Source organism: Rhamphochromis longiceps, linkage group LG5 (genome assembly GCF_057381845.1).
Source record: "Rhamphochromis longiceps isolate RC_006_pf linkage group LG5, R_longiceps_female_GT1.1, whole genome shotgun sequence".
NCBI lineage: Eukaryota > Metazoa > Chordata > Actinopteri > Cichliformes > Cichlidae > Rhamphochromis > Rhamphochromis longiceps.
Genome location: NC_140561.1, coordinates 23,344,757 through 23,364,968, shown reverse-complemented (window position 1 = coordinate 23,364,968; position 20,212 = coordinate 23,344,757). Strand labels below are relative to the sequence as shown.

General features: G+C 38.5%; 1 protein-coding gene across 1 annotated transcript in view; it reads left to right on the top strand.

The window, feature by feature from the left end:
* The first annotated feature begins 4,548 nt into the window (after positions 1 to 4,548).
* Positions 4,549 to 20,212, top strand: part of LOC146670041 (sodium- and chloride-dependent GABA transporter 2-like) — a 29,084-nt gene continuing 13,420 nt past the window's right edge. Inside the window, exons 1-4 of the mRNA XM_085406736.1 lie at positions 4,549 to 5,020; positions 11,768 to 11,902; positions 11,988 to 12,128; positions 12,350 to 12,437. Coding sequence (XP_085262862.1) covers positions 4,846 to 5,020; positions 11,768 to 11,902; positions 11,988 to 12,128; positions 12,350 to 12,437 — 539 coding nt within the window. The 5' untranslated portion in view covers positions 4,549 to 4,845. The remainder of the gene's footprint in view (positions 5,021 to 11,767; positions 11,903 to 11,987; positions 12,129 to 12,349; positions 12,438 to 20,212) is intronic.

Genomic DNA, 20,212 nt, shown 5'->3' with positions numbered 1-20,212 from the left:
CCTTACCAGAAGGACAGGTATAAAAAACGATGGAAAGCTCCTACCTTACCAGAAGGACAGGTATAAAAAAACGATGGAAAACTCATGATCAGAAGAAAATAACAATACCTGAAAAACAAGGTGCAAAGCTATACTTTCTGCACAGGTTCAGTGAAATGCAGCAAAGCTGGTGGACAATAACCTGGAGCAATCACAGGGGTTTTGCATAAGTCTTCACCATGCTGAGCATGCTTTACACTCGCAGAAGACCAACAAAAAAGTCACAAATCAAGACAGCTGCATTAAAGCATCACAACGGAGGAAATCAGTGGCGATATCAATGGGTGCAGGTAACCATTTACTGCAAGAATTCTCAATGAAGTATAAAAAATAAGAATTTTATTTATTATTTATTGTCTTCATTTAGATTTCATTTCTTGATAAAAGTGGACTATGCATGAAAATGGCTCTTTATCAGCAGTTAATGCTGTGTTTTTGTCCATCCCCTTAAATTAAAGTTACAAATCTGTAAGTCTAGGTTCATCATAGTATTGTCTTTAATATGATTTAATAATCAACTTAAATAACATCAAATTATGTCAGTGTCCAAAAATATTTGCATCTAACTGTAAAAATGATTTTTTATTATCTGTCTTTAATGGCAATCCACGTCATATTTCTTATATTATTTACATTATTTATGCACATTTGTTTTTATACTAACCTGTAATTTGTTGATACAGGTTATTACAGGATTGTTATTTTTTATTACTTGTAATTTGTTATTAATTTGTTATTACATAAGTCTAAGTGAACTTCTAAGCAACAAATTACTTCTACATTTTGGTTTGGTGTATCAGCTTGTTCCCACAACACTCTCTGTATTTGTGGGATATGTACAATCACCATGTAGTTTATTTGATGGAAACATTTTTTGAAGCCTTTTAATTGCATGCATTATGTACTTAATATCAATACCTTTCTAACATGGCACAGAGGTTTTTTACAGGGCTTTGCAAAAACAAAAATTAATAATAGTAATAATAATAAATAAGTAAACTTTTGCAGTGGCGAGCTAGTTTGAGCTTCCTGTCCTGCTGTTCTGGAATACTGATTGTGAGAAAAACAATTTTGGTGGACTCATTGCATATTTAAAATAAATTTGCCACCCTGATTGTAAAGGTAACAGTCTTCTTGTGTATTCTAAGCCACACAGTCTGCAAAAGTTTATCAACCCCACATATTACTGAGTGCTCAGAATTTTTTTTTATCACGTTTTATTTTTTGACACTTTCAGCATAAGGTTTGTTAATACATGTCGCTGTTGGTTATAGAAGTTTTTCAGACTGGCTTAACTATACTGGTGTGTGTGTGTGTGTGTGTGTGTGTGTGTGTGTGTGTGTGTGTGTGTGTGTGTGTGTGTGTGTGTGTGTGTGTGTGAGAGAGAGAGAGAGAGAGAGAGAGAGAGAGAGAGATGCTGCATTCAGCACTATTTGCATAACAAATTACGCAAATTAAATATGCAAAAGTACAGCTGAAAAGAAAATAAACAGGAAGAAAATCAGGATAAATATTTATTTGAAAGTTATACAGAACTAATGACAGAGACTGGCCTTTATTAAAAATATGATCATATTAAATCATTACGTTTTTATCTTTTCGTAAAAAACATTGTAATTACGTCATTAGATAATGTAAAAAAATTGATTTTATAAACTTGAATTTGCACTCATGAATGTGTAACAGATCTTTGTGACACTGAGTTAAAAACACTATTCCGCCTGTGGCTTTATTGAAGAAGGCGTATTTGAGCCACATTAAGAAAAAAAATGACTTTCGATCATTTTGATTTTCAGATTAAAGTCGTAATTGTATTTCGAGAAAAAGTCGAAATGTGTGGAGATTACAGTTGTTGTTTAAAGCTGCCAAACAGTAATCTCCACATTTCGTTTTCTTTCTTAAATGATCATCCATACACACACACACACACACACACACACACACACACACACACACACACACACACACACACACACACACATATCCATCCATCCATCTTCATCCGCTTTATCCGAGGCAGGGTCGCGGGGGCAGCAGCCTAAGCAAAGACGCCCAGACCTCCCTCTCCCCAGCCACCTCCTCCAGCTTATCCGGGGGAACACCAAGGCGTTCCCAGGCCAGCCGAGAGATATAATCTCTCCAGCGTGTCCTGGGTCTGCCCCGGGGCCTCCTCCCGGTGGGACATGCCTGGAACATAGTATATATATATATACAGGGACGTGCAGAGAGGTTTAAAGGGGCGGGTGCTCAAAGTTAAAAAGGGGCACATTGAACCATGCTGAATAACAACAACACACATTCATCAAGAATCTAATATGGGAAGGGCAGGGCTGTGTTGATCTGAGACTGTAGACATTAAAAAGTCCACAGGAGAGATGGTAGCTGATTAAACAAGTGTCATGAGATAATAACAAAATGCAAAGATTGGTGACAGCGCTTGGAACCATAAGGCAACGAAAAACTGTGACATAAACTCGGCTCTGCCTGTGAATCACTCTTTGCTTCTCTTCTTCCTTCCTTCCCATCATTTCATATATCACTCTCCACTTGCTGTCTATCTGAGAACAAGGCACAACTTGCTATTGCAATAAACTATAATCTAATTATCCACACCTAACAACTCTTGCACTTAATCTATAATAAAATGATGACAGAAAAATGTTATAGCACTGCCTTTAGTAGCCTCATACGCTCCTACTGTTTCCTCCTCATGTCCTTACCAGCCATGTCTGCACAATGTTATATCATGAGTAATAATTTAAAAAAATCTATATACATAAAACACACACATGCACGCACAGTGACATTTTAGACCTTCTTCAGAATACTGTATATACTATGGGCATCCTTACATTATTATTTATTACTAGAGCTACAATAATAAAGCAATGAGGAGGGGGAAGTAATAAATATGAAATAATGTATTTATGATGATTCCATTTGTTTCACTATCCACTCTGTGCAGGGCAAAGCTTATTACATTTTTAAACTGTAGAGATACAATCTTTTGTCTTATTTAAAATATAAATCTAATATAATCTGCTTCTTAATGTATGTTCTTTAAAATACAGCGTGTGTTTTTTAATATATTATAATTATTATTATGTGGACATGCATATTAGATCGTTTTTTAGTGAAATATAATCCCTCCAGAAAGGCAGGAAAAGCCCGGAAACTTACTTTAAAACTAAATATGTTCCCTAAAACGGTGACAGAGCTACAAACCCATGACAGCCTTACACAGGTAGCCAGCAGCTATGACCAGCACTACTTGTGGAGTTAATAAAAGGACAGGTAATGTTTGTCGCGCTGTTGCACACACAGCACGCTCGTTTGTTTCAGTTCGTCAGTTGCAACAAGACAGCTTACCAACGTGTACGTAATAAGCTAATACTCCTGGGTGCTACACACTACAGTGTACGCTGTACACCTACTTACTGGGTTTGTCGCATCAGTCTGTGTCTCTGAGTTAACTTGTGTTTCTCCTCAACCCGTTCTCACTCCCAAAGCGTAACATTTTACGCTAGGTGACAAATCGTCACCATATTACGTTTTCGGCTACCCACCACGTTCCTAAATGACGACCTCGGAAAAAGAGGAAATATGAGAACCGTCTGGACTGAACCTACACATGTTCGCTCTTTTTCTTCAAATCGCTTAGAAACACGCTATTTAACATCATTAAAGTCCTGGTTAAGGTCAGGAATAAGGTTATGGTCAGGGCTAGGGATAAGGTTAGGTTTAGGGCTGGAATACAGGGCTGGAACGTCTACTACCGCGGGAGCGTCATTGCACTGGATTCCAGCCATAACCCGCCGCGTACCATAAGAACGCCGAAGGTCTCCTTTCGCGTTCCTCAGGAACGCCGCGGGACGTGACAAAACGTCGACATGTTACGCCTCGGGAGTGAGAACGCTCTGTTCTCCTACAGCTCCGGACCGCAAAAAATGCGCGTGCTCTTTGTGAGCTCGTTCCCGGCTCGTAACCAGCGCGTTCTGCCGTCGAGGGCGATCATTGGTTAAATGTGATCATGTGACTGATGCAAGCCAGATCCTTTTATTTAGCAAAACTATGATTAATAGTTAAATATTATTGTTGAGGGGCACAGACAGGACTCCGCACGCACACACACATAAAAAAATAATAATAAATAAATAAAAAAAATTTAAAAGTTGCCTCAACAAAAGGGCACTTTGGGCACTCATCAGGAAAGGGGCGGGTGCTCAAGCCCCTCTAGCCCCCCCCTCTGCACGTCCCTGTATATATATATATATATATATATATATATATATATATATACACTATGTGTGTATGTATGGATGATCATTTAAGAAAGAAAACGATGTGTGTGTGTGTGTGTGTGTGTTTCTTTCTTTCTTTCTTTTCCCGCAGGACAGATACCGAGCACGCCCACACCCACGGAACACCTGTGGGCGTAACGGATTTTGACAGGTAAGCACGTTTCTTCACCGTCATGCTCGCACTGTCCCTATAGGCTGTTGGTCATGTTATAACATCTGCACGCACCGCGAATTGCTACATGTTGAAAGAATTCTATCAGAACAAAAAACAAAACAAAACAAAAAACAATTAAGGAGGGAGCTGGACTTCACTGACTAGTCGGCTGCTGGCCCGACAGTCTTGCAAAGCTCGGTTTGTGGCCTCACAGTCGGACAGTTAGGAAACAATTGGGTAACATTTAGGTAAGCTCGTGCACATCTGCATGACACGGTCCCCACCCCGTCACTCCAGAAACTCGGGGACTTGTGTCAGTTTTACCATTAGGTAAGCTCTCTGCACAGCAGCATGGCAGACTCTCTGTGCAGACTCTTCCATTCCTCCACAAAGACCACTTCAAAAACTGTAGAAGAGCGTGGCAAGTGGGGCAGCAAAAAGGAGTTCATCCTGTCTGTGGCCGGTGCTATTATTGGACTTGGCAACGTGTGGAGATTTCCATATCTTTGCTACAAGAATGGCGGGGGTGAGTATTTCTGTTATTCTCCCCCTTACTTAACCAAAGTGCAGTGCGATGTCTGAACCTCCGAAACTCTTTGTTCCCATAATAAAAAACAGAGAGAGAGAGAGAGAGAGAGAGAGAGAGAGAGAGAGAGAGAGAGAGAGAGAGAGAGAAGAAACAGAATGACCAGTAGACTATTGTTTTATTAATCGCAGATGACTTTTTCTTGGTTGGGGGAGGGTCTAATTAGAGGATGAAAAACATATTAAATGGTTGATAAGCAGCTTAGTTTTCATCCCCGTTTCCTTCTGTCCCACAGGTTATTGAAAAAAAAAATACATTGCCAGATTTATTCTGTTTTTTTATTACAAAGAAAGTTGCTTTCACCTTTTTTTCTAGCCTAATTTGAATTTTACTGATTAATCTGCAGAGTTTTAGGCGCATGACAGAAGCAAACAACAAAAAGTGCGCTGGATCAATGCAACAGTGTTTTGGAACAGGGCAGCAAGTTTACCAATCAGAACAAGTTACAAAGTAAACGCCATGTGATGATCTCAGTGTAATAAGGAGTAAAGTAAGTAAAACATCCCGAAAGTCGTTATATTAGTAAATGTTTACACGAGAAGCAGTCGGTTAAACCATCGTAACAAATGCCACTGGTATATGAAGCTGGACTAGAAAACAAGCTCAAGAACCGCCTTTCAGTCAAAGCGCAGGGCGTGGAGCCGGAGTCAGCGTGGTTTTCACGAGCCAGTCTCAGCGGAGACTACACACCTGTTACGTAACGCAGTACCAAACCGCTGCGGTGCGCAGAAAGTCCCACAGTGCATACTTTTCGCATACGGAGCTTATTATCACCACTACTGGCGCACATCCCAGGACTGCTCCTCACCAGAAAACAGTCTGTCCACACGGATGCACAGACCGTGGAGCTGCTCGTTATAGTGTCGTTAGTTATACCAGGGGCGATTCCAGGATCAGAGCTTTGGGGGTGCTGAGCACCCAGAGAGTTGCCCAGCCAGGCAAGATAAACCTGTCTCTGTCAGTCCCTGCATCCTTAAATGTTGTCCCGACTCCCGAGTTCTCTCTGACTGTCACTTTGGTGCATTTAAACCCCTGTTCCTCCCTGTCCTCATTGTCTGTTGTCTTCGTCTCCGTTATCAGTCATCATAATTTTACCATCTCTGTGCAAGTCTGCAAATTTCTTTATTAAATCATACGATTCTTAAATTCATCAAGTCTCTCTGTGCCTGTGTCCTCGTCACAAAACATGACATCACTGTTTTGTACATTTTAACACAATTTAATCCCCACAGTTGTGAAAGAAAAGCAAAACACTTTGCCTGTAACAAAACCATCAAATCTGATAAAGGTTATTTAAATGCTGCAAAAGAAGAATGGATTGGAATAGAAAAAAATACATATCCTAACCTTAATTACTCGGGGAGAATAATGAGTGATGCTCATAGTGAGTAAAAAGTAAACTGAGTGCATTTTATGGACAGAGATTCACTTTTATTGTGTATGTATAATATAATACAGATACATTAAAAAAAAACACTCCCAAAACAGAATAAATTATTACAAATAAATTATTACAAAATATTAATAAAAACTATAAAAATGGAGGCAACTTTGCCTGTGGTAGAATGTATACAATGACAACAAATCTTTATTGCAGATACTAATTTTACTAATTTAATAATAATAACTTTGTGTTGTAAGATTTATGAGGTTCATGCTTTCATAGTGGTACTTTTTGGACATTTTTTCTCAGGTGGTACACACTGTAAAAAGTTTGAGAAACACTGATAAGTGTATGTGTGCTTTTGGAAAACATTTAAAGCTGCTGTACAGAATCTTTGAAACAAGATTAAAACATTTTTAGAATATAAACAGAGCATCTGCTTCTCTTTACAGCTCCTCACTCCACCAGGGCTGTTTGGCACTTTCTGATAATGTGCAAATGTGATGTACGTACTGCGGCAGTCATACAGGCAACTGGACGGTCCAAAAGTTGGCCTACCTATTACTGTCTGAGGTTTTAGTAGAGTTGTGGCTGAACCACATAAAAATATATCATTAATTTTAATCTCCCCAATCAATTATAATGTTATGTTGGAATGTTGTTAAAGAGGGTCAAAAATGTTTCAACCCAGTTTGTTTTGCAGATTCTGTATAGCAGCTTTAATATAGGGAGAACACAACTTCCAGACTGTGTGAGTAAAATCAGGGTTTTTTTTCTCTTTGTCAGTTTAACAGTTTCTGTTGTGCCTGTCACTGTTCCCTGTCTGTTTTCTTACCTGGTTCTTCCTGACCTTGTACTTTCTCCTCACGTTCCCCTCTGTCCTCTCTCCCTCTTTGGACTGACAATCATACACAAATAGATTGTATTCAATTAGATGAAAAATTACATTAATATGAAAAAAATTCTATTAAGATCACTAACAAAAAGTCCTCTTTCAGTGTACTTTTAACCAAAAGGCAAATAACTAAACCACATGAACATCTAATAAAAGATATAAACATTGAAACACTGATCCAACATTATTCTTGATTGATGGATCATTTGATTTTACACTTTTACCTGAATGTGGCTCCTTTTTTTGAAAAAACTTCCTTATATCCATTATGAACCTGGCTGTCTCTCTGTACACAAACACACACTCACACAACAGGAGTTATAAGGTTAATGGGCATTCAGTCAGTTAGCTAGTTAGTATCCATTTCAAAGAGGACAGTGGTAACCAACAGTAGGCTGCAGACAATTTAAAGTTTTAGATTTTAAATAGGCTGTATACATTTCAATGGGAGCAACAGGACGATCAAAAGTTGCTGACAGAGAAGGACGGATAAGGTAGCAAACATTGTTGGAAAACACGTTTTCAACACTGCAGGTTACCTGGTGTAATGCTTTTCAGCTAAAAAGAAACATGGTCTGACTCCTACCTAACTAAGAGTAACTGAAGGTTAAACGCAGCTAACATGTCCTTTTTAAGTCAGGCACTTACACCCCCACTCCGCTGCGTCTCAGCCACCATGCTCTGGCAGCAAGAGCCCTAGAGCCAGAGTAGGGGAGAGGCGAGCTGGAACAAACCATTTTGGGAGGGGGGTTATCTATACTTTTGTTGTTAAAATTTTATGTCTCAAACAAGTACAGTACTGTATGCTTTTTATATTTTTAGTAGTGTGTCACACAAACAGCGAATGTTCTCAAAAAAAAGTAAGAAATCTTTGGGGGTGCTTTGATTCATTTTGGGGGTGCTGAAGCGCCCCCCAAAAATGGGCTAAAATCGCCCCTGAGTTATACACAGTAGTGGTTTTAGATACGGGCGACACGGGCGGTTCCCGGGGCGGCATCGTGGTGGGGGGCGGCATCACGGGCATCGGCAAAAAAAAAATGCTCGTACTCATGCTGCCCCAACGTCAGTCAGGGAATGGCATAGGCACCGATCGGTTTTCTATCGCCCATTTGCTGGGTGTAAGGGCGCCCTCCGTTTGCCAGGTGCGCCTGCTGCTTGCGGCACAGGGAGGAGAGGGCGGGGCGGTAGGGGATTCTCTGGCTGGAGCAGCATCTAATAATAATCAACTCACAAAATAAAAACAAAATAAAAAGAAACCAACAAACACGAAAACACCAGACATTATGATACAGAGTCAAAGGAGCTTGCAAAGAAAAGCGTCTGGACTTCTTTAAGTTATTATGATACAGACTTATAATTTGCACCGATGTTTTTTCGAAATTCTGTACACGAAAAGTGAGCGCGAGAGCCCTCGGTGCGCCTGCTCGCTGCTGAAGCCAAAGTAAACTTTATTCTCATCTCCGCTACATACAGTCCAGTATATAGAGAGACGAGACGACAAGGCTCCAGTTACAGCAGTGCAAGTAAACAAACAATATATATAAGAAGAGTAAGAAAATAAATATACACTTTAGGACTCGGGGTAAAGGGATCAATAACAATTTAAAATTTAAAATTTACAGTTTGATGATTTAAAGTCTCACACACAACCCGTCGAAAGGGGAGGGGGCCGGCTGCTTCCAAATAGAGCACATTTCATTTATAATGTTGTAAATCCAAGCCCATTATCTATTCATGATATGAATCCTGGGTTGTGTGAAATCCCAGAAATAAACTCTAGACAAAGTGAATCTGTGAACTAAGGTGTTGGTCTATTAGGTTATGTTGTGGTGATGGGTGTTCATACTGGAGTGCAAAATTAAAACCAATGGAAGATGGACAAGAAAAGTTCAAAGCCATCAGGTGCTCAGTTTAGAAAAAAGAGAAAAGAAGAGGAGAAACAAGCAAAAGATGCAGGTATGCAGATAATGGCAGGTCATCCTGAAACAATCGGAATCAGAATACTTTATTAATCCCTAAGGAAATTATGTGGGTTACAGTTGCTGCAAGAAGAAATGGTAAAAATAGCAACAGTAACAGACTAAACTCCAAACAATACATTATGTTACAGATTTTAATATTAATTAGTCCTTGTCAATTGTTGATTTGTCCTGTTCTCATTGTATGACGAATTATGATGGCTGTTTGGTGGCTATTTGCATACTATGCATACTCTCTCTCTCTTCACATGTGTGTGTGTGTGTACAACAGATTTATGTGGGTAAATGAAACAAAATTTGTCATCAGAGGATGAAAGATGAAGAGCTTTGGCAGTATTTTCTAAACCAGCGGTCCCCAACCTTTTTTGCGCCACGGACCGGTTTATGCCCAACAATATTTTCATGGACCGGCCTTTGAGGTGTCGCGGATAAATACAACAAAATAAAACTAGTACCGGTACCGAAAAAAAGAAAATTTATTCATAACACACGTGAAAAGACCCAGGAAAACCAAGTAAACGATGAAAACGATAACAAAATAACGCTGAAAACTGATAAAACCCCTGAAAACTATACATTTCACACCTGAGCCTCAACTCTTGCGGCCCGGTACCAAACGACTCACGGACCGGTACCGGTCCGAGGCCTGGGGGTTGGGGACCGCTGTTATGTATGTATGTATGTCAATTTTAATGAGATTTATAACAAGAAGAGGAGCGATTTGGCACCAAAAACAGGTTCTGTGCCTCGACAGCTGCAAATATTAATCTCAAAGAGGGTTAAAGGCCACATTTACCAGCAAGTTTACTTCAGCTGCCAGAAAGGTGTGAAAGAATGTGTTCTTTGACACTTCAGTAAATTACTTACAGCTCTTTCTGCTGCCTTCCCTCCAGAAATACATGATACTTTCAGATTTCAACATGTAAGCTAAATCAAACCCAGCCTGTCCCGTCTCAGGAACAGGAGCTGCAGCCCAGGAGTCTTGACTTTGCCTTTTTTTAAAATGTTAAATAAAGCCAGGTTGGCAGAGTACAAATTTGTTAAACTGGACACTTTAGAACAGGATCTCAAGAGCGACTGGGTTTCTAAATCTACCCGCAAGCTTGACTTGCTGTATCACCTTTGTTTACTTGTTATACCTAAAAAATGTTGAAGAGTTTAAATTTTTAGAGGTTACCTTAGGTTTCACCCTTACATTAAGAAATCAAGCCTAACACAAGTGGTGTTTCAAATAGATCCCACAGGTGTATCTGCTAAAAAATCTCAGCCTCAAGGTCAGGGGTCAGAAGTCAAGTTTTCGAAAAATCTTGTGGATATGATAACTCAAGAAGGAAGTTACCTAACATTTTGAAATCGATACCACAAGTGCATTTACTAAAAATCTCCAACGAGTTCGAATCTCAGTGACCTTGAACTAAAGGTTAGAGGTTAGAGGTCAAGTAGTGATACCACAGGTGCATCTATTAGCAGGCTGTGCCACAGCCAGTATTTTAATTGTTGTATAATTCTGTATGTCTGATTAACACTTTGATACATTTTGCATAATTTTCCATTTGTCAGCATGTGTATCTGTTACGGTTTGGAGGAGGACTCAAGCACAGGACTCCGGTTCTGATGCTCACAAGAAGGATTTATTTACAAGTCACCAGGTGTATATACAAGAATGTGCGGGGGGGTGTTATATACAGCTGAGTGGGTGGAGAAGGGGTCTCCAGGGAAGTCCAAGGGAAAGCACGCGTTCTTCAGAATATCCACTCACACGATCACAGGCTCACACTCCGACACTGCCACACGGGAATCACACGGGGAAAAATCCAGGAAGCTCTGTAGACAGGGAGACAGGGTTAAGAACGACGCACAGAGGAAAACACTCTTAACTAAACTTGTTGTAGCTTGACTTCACTAACGCGTGGTAGACAACGATCCAGCGACGAACAGCAGTCACCTCCTGGCTTAAATGCTGCTCCAGGTGTCTCATCTCCCGAGGGCGTGGGCTGAGGGCGTGAACCCACAGTGAGTTCTGCCCCGGCGAGAGAGAAGAGGAAGAGAGAGAGAGAAACAGAGAGGGCTGATCAGCGTGCAGCTGATCCGCCTGGCCGTGACAGTATCTGTAGGTATGCATGTATGTGTGTGTGCTTGCACATGCATGTAGGTGTGAGTCTTGGCGTGTCTCTGCTGATAGACTTTATAAATCCGTCTCTCTGGACAGCAAATGGAATTGAGCTAACAGCTGAATCAGATAAAGAGCATTGATCCCCTTGTGTGATTCATTAAACAGTTAAACTGAAAGATACTATTTTGCTTGGTTATCAGGAGGATATAATGTCGTTACTGTATTTCGTCCCTGTTATTTTAACTGTTAACATTTGCTGCCCTCAAAGCAGAGCCAATCCATATGTTGTTTACTGTTTATTTTTTCCTACCTCTAGGTGCTTTCTTAATTCCTTATGTCCTGTTCCTTGTGACCTGTGGCATACCTCTATTTGTGCTGGAGACGGCACTGGGCCAGTACACCAGTCAGGGGGGGATCATGTGCTGGAGGAAGGTCTGCCCCTTGTTTGAAGGTGAGCTAACCACTGGGATTGTGGTGAAGCAGATCAATGAAGAAAAACTGAGGGAATGCAATGTTAACAGTTATGTTGTTTCCAGGCATGGGATACACCAGCCAAATGATCATTTTCTATGGAAGTATCAGCTATATTGTGATTTTAGCCTGGGCTTTTCTCTACTTGTTCTCTTCCTTCTCTGGAGAGTTGCCATGGGCCACCTGTAATAACACCTGGAACACGAGTAAATTCAATTTTCTGTCCCACATATACATCAACAAATTACTGACTTAATTGGTAAATGAATTGGAAGTATGTAAAGATTGGATTGAAATGTTAATATGCAAATATTCACACAACTATACATTTATGAAATACTAAAGCTAATGTTCACAATATTTAATGCAGTATTCACTTGTTGATGTGTCAGCAGAGCGTGTTTAACAAGATTTTGATACATTTCAGATCGTTGTGTAGAAATTAACAACTACAATACTACTGCCAACTGGACATCACCTGTGAATGCATCATCTTCTGTTTTAGAGTTTTGGCAGTAAGTCACAAATCAGAGATAATTTGTTAACAATCCTCAATATTGTTTCAAAATGTATGTAAATTCAGATACGTATATTACATGCATTACATGGCTGTTAGCATTAATGGTAATTAATGGTAATTTATCATGTAGTTTGGAGGGCTTCACATTCACTATATTAAGTAGACCTAGTTAGTACAAGGGTAGATCCATTTTTTTTTGCCTTCAGAACTCCCTTAATTCTTTATACCATAGATTGAACAAGGTGCTGGAAACATTTCTCAGAAATTTGCACCACATCCCAAAGGTGCTGTATTGAATTGAGATCTGGGTACTGTGGAGGCCAGAGGGGTACTCAATGTCATATTCAAGAAACTATTTTGAGGTAATTAGAGCTTTGTGACATGGTGCATTATCCTGCTGGAAGCAGCCATCAGAAAACGGGCACATTGCGATCATTTCAGTGCGCATGCGCCAACCAGCGTGCAGCCTGTTACAGTCGCTCCTGCTTTTCTCTTAGTTTAGCTCTTTTTTCTTACGTATTCTTTTTTTTTCTGACTTGTATTTTCCTCCGTTTTCTATCTCTTACTCAATCATGTGGATTGAGAGAGTTTTTGTTCTTCTGGTGGCCGTGGAACTGTTACTTTTATCATGGAACGGGACCGCGGCACATCTCCTACACGCACGGACTGTTTACTCCAGAGATCAGCTGATCGCCCTGATGCCGGCCGGCTCGCTGGCCAGGCCCGCAGAAGTGCCCGCAGAAGTACCAGCTGAAATTTGGAGGAAAACACATCGGGGATGCAGAGGTCAAGGACAGAAGAGAAGAAAAAAGGTGACGGTGAGACAGCGGAGGCTCGAAGCGAGGAGGAGGTTTAAACCGTGTCTGCCGTCTATCGTGATGGGAAATGTGCGATCGTTGGCAATTAAAATCGACGAGCTCTCAGCACTGGTACGGAGTCAGAGGGAATACCGAGAGTGTAGCCTGATGTGTTTCACCGAATCATGGCTGCACCAGGTCATTCCCGATGAGAATGCTTCCGTGGAAGGCTTCCACACTGTTCGGGCGGACAGGGACAGCATCGCTAGCGGTAAGCGTAAAGGAGGTGGGCTTGCTGTTTTAGTTAACAACCGGTGGTGTAACCCTGCCAACATAACAATCAAAGAAAGGATTTGTTGCCCGGACACTGAACTGTGTGCTGTTGGACTCAGGCCGTATTATTTACCCAGGGAATTCTCTCACGTCATCTTGGTGGCTGTTTATGTTCCCCCCTCTGCTAACCCCACAGCTGCATGTGACACTATCCACTCTGCCATAGCTCACTGGTGTCAAGCCAGCCTCCAATTCGAGACTTGCAGTCAAGCCAGCCTCCAGTTTGTTTTACGTTCCCTGTGTATTCAAAGTATTACGGGAATGGATGTGGAAACCGGATTTCAAAATAAAAGCCAACTTCGAGTGAATTAACAGATATGTTAAGAACATAATAACATATAATTTAGGCTTTTTTTTTTTTACAAACTCTAATGTTAGATCTATATGACACAGCCTTGTACCCTAATTGTGCCCTGTCACTATCAAGGCCATCTTATTTTGGATTTCAAAGTAAAAGCCCTGTGAATCTTCATTTTTGAACTACTCTTTCAATGACTTAATAATGCTCTTAAAAGCAAAAGTCGTATTTCCAAATACTATTTGAACTTTATATCAACACTTTCCAACCACAGTCTTTTTACAGTGATACCATATCAATATCAAGTCAGTCTGATTTTGCCTTTCATAGTAATGGCCCTTTGAAATTGTCCATAATTGACTTAATCTTCTAACGATTCAAAATGCTCTAAAATGAAAAATTCTTGTTTCCACAGGGTAATTCCACCTTAGATCAACAGTATACAGCCCCACAGTGATACCATATCAATATCAAGTCATTCTGATTATGCCTTCCAAAATAAAAGCCTTTTTAAATTGTCCATAATTGACCTAACTTTCAGTGATTTCAAAATGTTTTAAAATGGAAATTTCCTGTTTCCACAGGGTAATTCCACTCCAGATCAACAGTATACAACCTCACGATGTTACCATATCAATATCAAGACATTCTGATATTGCTTTAAAAAATAAAAGCATTTTCAAACTGCCCATATCTGAGTTGCTCCTGGAACAATTTCAAAATGCTCTAAAATGGCACATTCCTGTTTCCACAGGGTAATTCCACTTTAGATCAACAGTATACAGCCCCACAGTGATACCATATCAATATCAAGTCATTCTGATTTTGCTCTCAAAAATAAAAGCCTTTTCAAATTGTCCATAATTGACCTAACTTTCAGTGATTTCAAAATGCTCTAAAAAGGAAAATTCCTGTTTCCACAGGGTAATTCCACCTTAGATCAACAGTATACAGCCCCACAGTGATACCATATCAATATCAAGTCATTCTGATTATGCCTTCCAAAGTAAAAGCCTTTTCAAATTGTCCACAATTGACCTAACTTTCAGTGATTTCAAAATGCTCTAAAATGGAAATTTCCTGTTTCCACAGGGTAATTCCACCTTAGATCAACAGTATACAGCCCCACAGTGATACCATATCAATATCAAGTCATTCTGATTATGCCTTCCAAAATAAATGCCCTTTCAAATTGAGCATATACGGCCTACTTTTTTGACGATTTCAAAATGTTCTTAAACAGAATTTTGCTGTTTCCACAGGATAATTTCACTTTAGTTCAACAGTATACAACCTCACGATGTTACCATATCAATATCAAGTCATTCTGATTTTGCTTTCAAAAATAAAAGCATTTTCAAACTGCCCATATCTGACTTGATCCTGGAACAATTTCAAAATGCTCTAAAATGGAAAATTCCTGTTTCCACAGGGTAATTCCACCTTAGATCAACAGTATACAGCCCCACAGTGATACCATATCAATATCAAGTCATTCTGATTATGCCTTCCAAAATAAATGCCCTTTCAAATTGAGCATATACGGCCTACTTTTTTGACGATTTCAAAATGTTCTTAAACAGAATTTTGCTGTTTCCACAGGATAATTTCACTTTAGTTCAACAGTATACAACCTCACGATGTTACCATATCAATATCAAGTCATTCTGATTTTGCTTTCAAAAATAAAAGCATTTTCAAACTGCCCATATCTGACTTGATCCTGGAACAATTTCAAAATGCTCTAAAATGGAAAATTCCTGTTTCCACAGGGTAATTCCACCTTAGATCAACAGTATACAGCCCCACAGTGATACCATATCAATATCAAGTCATTCTGATTATGCCTTCCAAAATAAAAGACTTTTTAAATTGTCCATAATTGACCTAACTTTCAGTGATTTCAAAATGCTCTAAAATGGAAATTTCCTGTTTCCACAGGGTAATTCCACTTTAGATCAACAGTATACAGCCCCACAGTGATACCATATTAATATCAAGTCATTCTGATTTTGCCTTCCAAAGTAAAAGCCTTTTCAAATTGTCCACAATTGACCTAACTTTCAGTGATTTCAAAATGCTCTAAAATGGAAATTTCCTGTTTCCACAGGATAATTCCACTCCAGATCAACAGTATACAGCCCCACAGTGATACCATATTAATATCAAGTCATTCTGATTATGCCTTCCAAAATAAAAGACTTTTCAAATTGCCAAGATACAACCTACTCTTTTAAAGATTTCAAAATGCTCTAAAAGTGAAAATTGCTGATTCCACAGGATAATTTCACTTTAGGTCAACAGTATACAACCTCACGATGTTACCATATCAATTTCAAGTCATTCTGATTATGCCTTCCAAAATAATGGCCTGTTGAAAATGCCCATAATTTACCTAACTTTCAGTGATTTCAGAATGCTCTAAAAAGGAAGATTTCAGTTTCCACAGGGTAATTCCACTTTAGATCAACAGTATACAACCTCACGATGTTACCATGTCAATTTCAAGTCAGTCTGATTTTGCTTTTCAAAATAAAAGCTTTTTCAATTTGCCCATATATGACTTACTCTTGGAGCGAATTCAAAATGCTCTAAGATGGAAAATTGCTGTTTCCACAGCATAATTCCACTTTAGATCAATAGTATCCAACCCCACAGTGATACCATATCAATATCAAATCAGTCTGATGTTGCCTTCCAAAATAAAAGACTTTTCAAATTGCCGATATACGACCTACTCTTTTAAAGAATTCAGAACGCTCTAAAAATGAAACTTGCTCTTTCCACAGGATGAATCCATGTTAGATCAAAAGTGTACATCCACACCATGGTACTACTTCAATTTCAAGTCATTCTGATTTTGCCTTCCAAAATAATGGCCTGTTGAAAATGCCAATAACTTACCTAACTTTAAGTGATTTCAAAATGCTCTAAAAAGGAAATTTTCTGTTTCCACAGAATAATTTCACTTTAAATCAACAGTATACAACCCCACAGAGATACGATGTTAAGATCAAGTCACTCTGATTTTGCCTTCCAAAATAAAAGTATTTTCAAATTGCCCGTAGACGACCTACTCGTTTAACGATTTCAAAATGCTCTTAAATTGAAAGATGCTGTTTCCACAGGATAATTCCACTTTAGATCAACAGTATCCAACCCGACAGTAAAACCATGTAAATTTCATGTTGGTCTGATTTCGCCTTTCAAATTAATGGCCCGTCGAATTTGTCCATATTGTTAGCTTCATAGCATAAGTGCCTAAGTCATTGACTTAGTCAAATGACTTAGGCAATTATGCTATGAAGCTAACGATATGTGATATACTCTTTCAATTATTTCAGAATGTTTTAAAAATGAAAATTGCTGTTTCAACACATATTGGGTTTTCATTTTGAAAAGCAAAATCAGACTCAATTGATTATGACAGAATTGAATCATAAAGATGATGTAAAAGGAAGCTGAAATTGCCACTAGGTTGTAATTGATAGCACGTTTATATTTTAAGTCTGTGGAAAGATGTCATTCTAAATAAAGAAATTACAAAACAGCTTGCAAACCAACCATGACATCTTTCCACAGACTTAAAATATAAACGTACTATCAATTACAACCTAGTGGCAATTTCAGCTTCCTTTTACATCATCTTTATGATTCAATTCTGTCATAATCAATTGAGTCTGATTTTGCTTTTCAAAATGAAAACCCAATATGTGTTGAAACAGCAATTTTCATTTTTAAAACATTCTGAAATAATTGAAAGAGTATATCACATATGGACAAATTCGACGGGCCATTAATTTGAAAGGCGAAATCAGACCAACATGAAATTTACATGGTTTTACTGTCGGGTTGGATACTGTTGATCTAAAGTGGAATTATCCTGTGGAAACAGCATCTTTCAATTTAAGAGCATTTTGAAATCGTTAAACGAGTAGGTCGTCTACGGGCAATTTGAAAATACTTTTATTTTGGAAGGCAAAATCAGAGTGACTTGATCTTAACATCGTATCTCTGTGGGGTTGTATACTGTTGATTTAAAGTGAAATTATTCTGTGGAAACAGAAAATTTCCTTTTTAGAGCATTTTGAAATCACTTAAAGTTAGGTAAGTTATTGGCATTTTCAACAGGCCATTATTTTGGAAGGCAAAATCAGAATGACTTGAAATTGAAGTAGTACCATGGTGTGGATGTACACTTTTGATCTAACATGGATTCATCCTGTGGAAAGAGCAAGTTTCATTTTTAGAGCGTTCTGAATTCTTTAAAAGAGTAGGTCGTATATCGGCAATTTGAAAAGTCTTTTATTTTGGAAGGCAACATCAGACTGATTTGATATTGATATGGTATCACTGTGGGGTTGGATACTATTGATCTAAAGTGGAATTATGCTGTGGAAACAGCAATTTTCCATCTTAGAGCATTTTGAATTCGCTCCAAGAGTAAGTCATATATGGGCAAATTGAAAAGGCTTTTATTTTGAAAAGCAAAATCAGACTGACTTGAAATTGACATGGTAACATCGTGAGGTTGTATACTGTTGATCTAAAGTGGAATTACCCTGTGGAAACTGAAATCTTCCTTTTTAGAGCATTCTGAAATCACTGAAAGTTAGGTAAATTATGGGCATTTTCAACAGGCCATTATTTTGGAAGGCATAATCAGAATGACTTGAAATTGATATGGTAACATCGTGAGGTTGTATACTGTTGACCTAAAGTGAAATTATCCTGTGGAATCAGCAATTTTCACTTTTAGAGCATTTTGAAATCTTTAAAAGAGTAGGTTGTATCTTGGCAATTTGAAAAGTCTTTTATTTTGGAAGGCATAATCAGAATGACTTGATATTAATATGGTATCACTGTGGGGCTGTATACTGTTGATCTGGAGTGGAATTATCCTGTGGAAACAGGAAATTTCCATTTTAGAGCATTTTGAAATCACTGAAAGTTAGGTCAATTGTGGACAATTTGAAAAGGCTTTTACTTTGGAAGGCAAAATCAGAATGACTTGATATTAATATGGTATCACTGTGGGGCTGTATACTGTTGATCTAAAGTGGAATTACCCTGTGGAAACAGGAAATTTCCATTTTAGAGCATTTTGAAATCACTGAAAGTTAGGTCAATTATGGACAATTTAAAAAGTCTTTTATTTTGGAAGGCATAATCAGAATGACTTGATATTGATATGGTATCACTGTGGGGCTGTATACTGTTGATCTAAGGTGGAATTACCCTGTGGAAACAGGAATTTTCCATTTTAGAGCATTTTGAAATTGTTCCAGGATCAAGTCAGATATGGGCAGTTTGAAAATGCTTTTATTTTTGAAAGCAAAATCAGAATGACTTGATATTGATATGGTAACATCGTGAGGTTGTATACTGTTGAACTAAAGTGAAATTATCCTGTGGAAACAGCAAAATTCTGTTTAAGAACATTTTGAAATCGTCAAAAAAGTAGGCCGTATATGCTCAATTTGAAAGGGCATTTATTTTGGAAGGCATAATCAGAATGACTTGATATTGATATGGTATCACTGTGGGGCTGTATACTGTTGATCTAAGGTGGAATTACCCTGTGGAAACAGGAAATTTCCATTTTAGAGCATTTTGAAATCACTGAAAGTTAGGTCAATTGTGGACAATTTGAAAAGGCTTTTACTTTGGAAGGCATAATCAGAATGACTTGATATTGATATGGTATCACTGTGGGGCTGTATACTGTTGATCTAAAGTGGAATTACCCTGTGGAAACAGGAAATTTCCATTTTAGAGCATTTTGAAATCACTGAAAGGTAGGTCAATTGTGGACAATTTGAAAAGGCTTTTACTTTGGAAGGCAAAATCAGAATGACTTGACATTGATATGGTATCACTGTGGGGCTGTATACTGTTGATCTAAAGTGGAATTACCCTGTGGAAACAGGAAATTTCCATTTTAGAGCATTTTGAAATCACTGAAAGTTAGGTCAATTATGGACAATTTAAAAAGGCTTTTATTTTGGAAGGCATAATCAGAATGACTTGATATTGATATGGTATCACTGTGGGGCTGTATACTGTTGATCTAAGGTGGAATTACCCTGTGGAAACAAGAATTTTTCATTTTAGAGCATTTTGAATCGTTAGAAGATTAAGTCAATTATGGACAATTTCAAAGGGCCATTACTATGAAAGGCAAAATCAGACTGACTTGATATTGATATGGTATCACTGTAAAAAGACTGTGGTTGGAAAGTGTTGATATAAAGTTCAAATAGTATTTGGAAATACGACTTTTGCTTTTAAGAGCATTATTAAGTCATTGAAAGAGTAGTTCAAAAATGAAGATTCACAGGG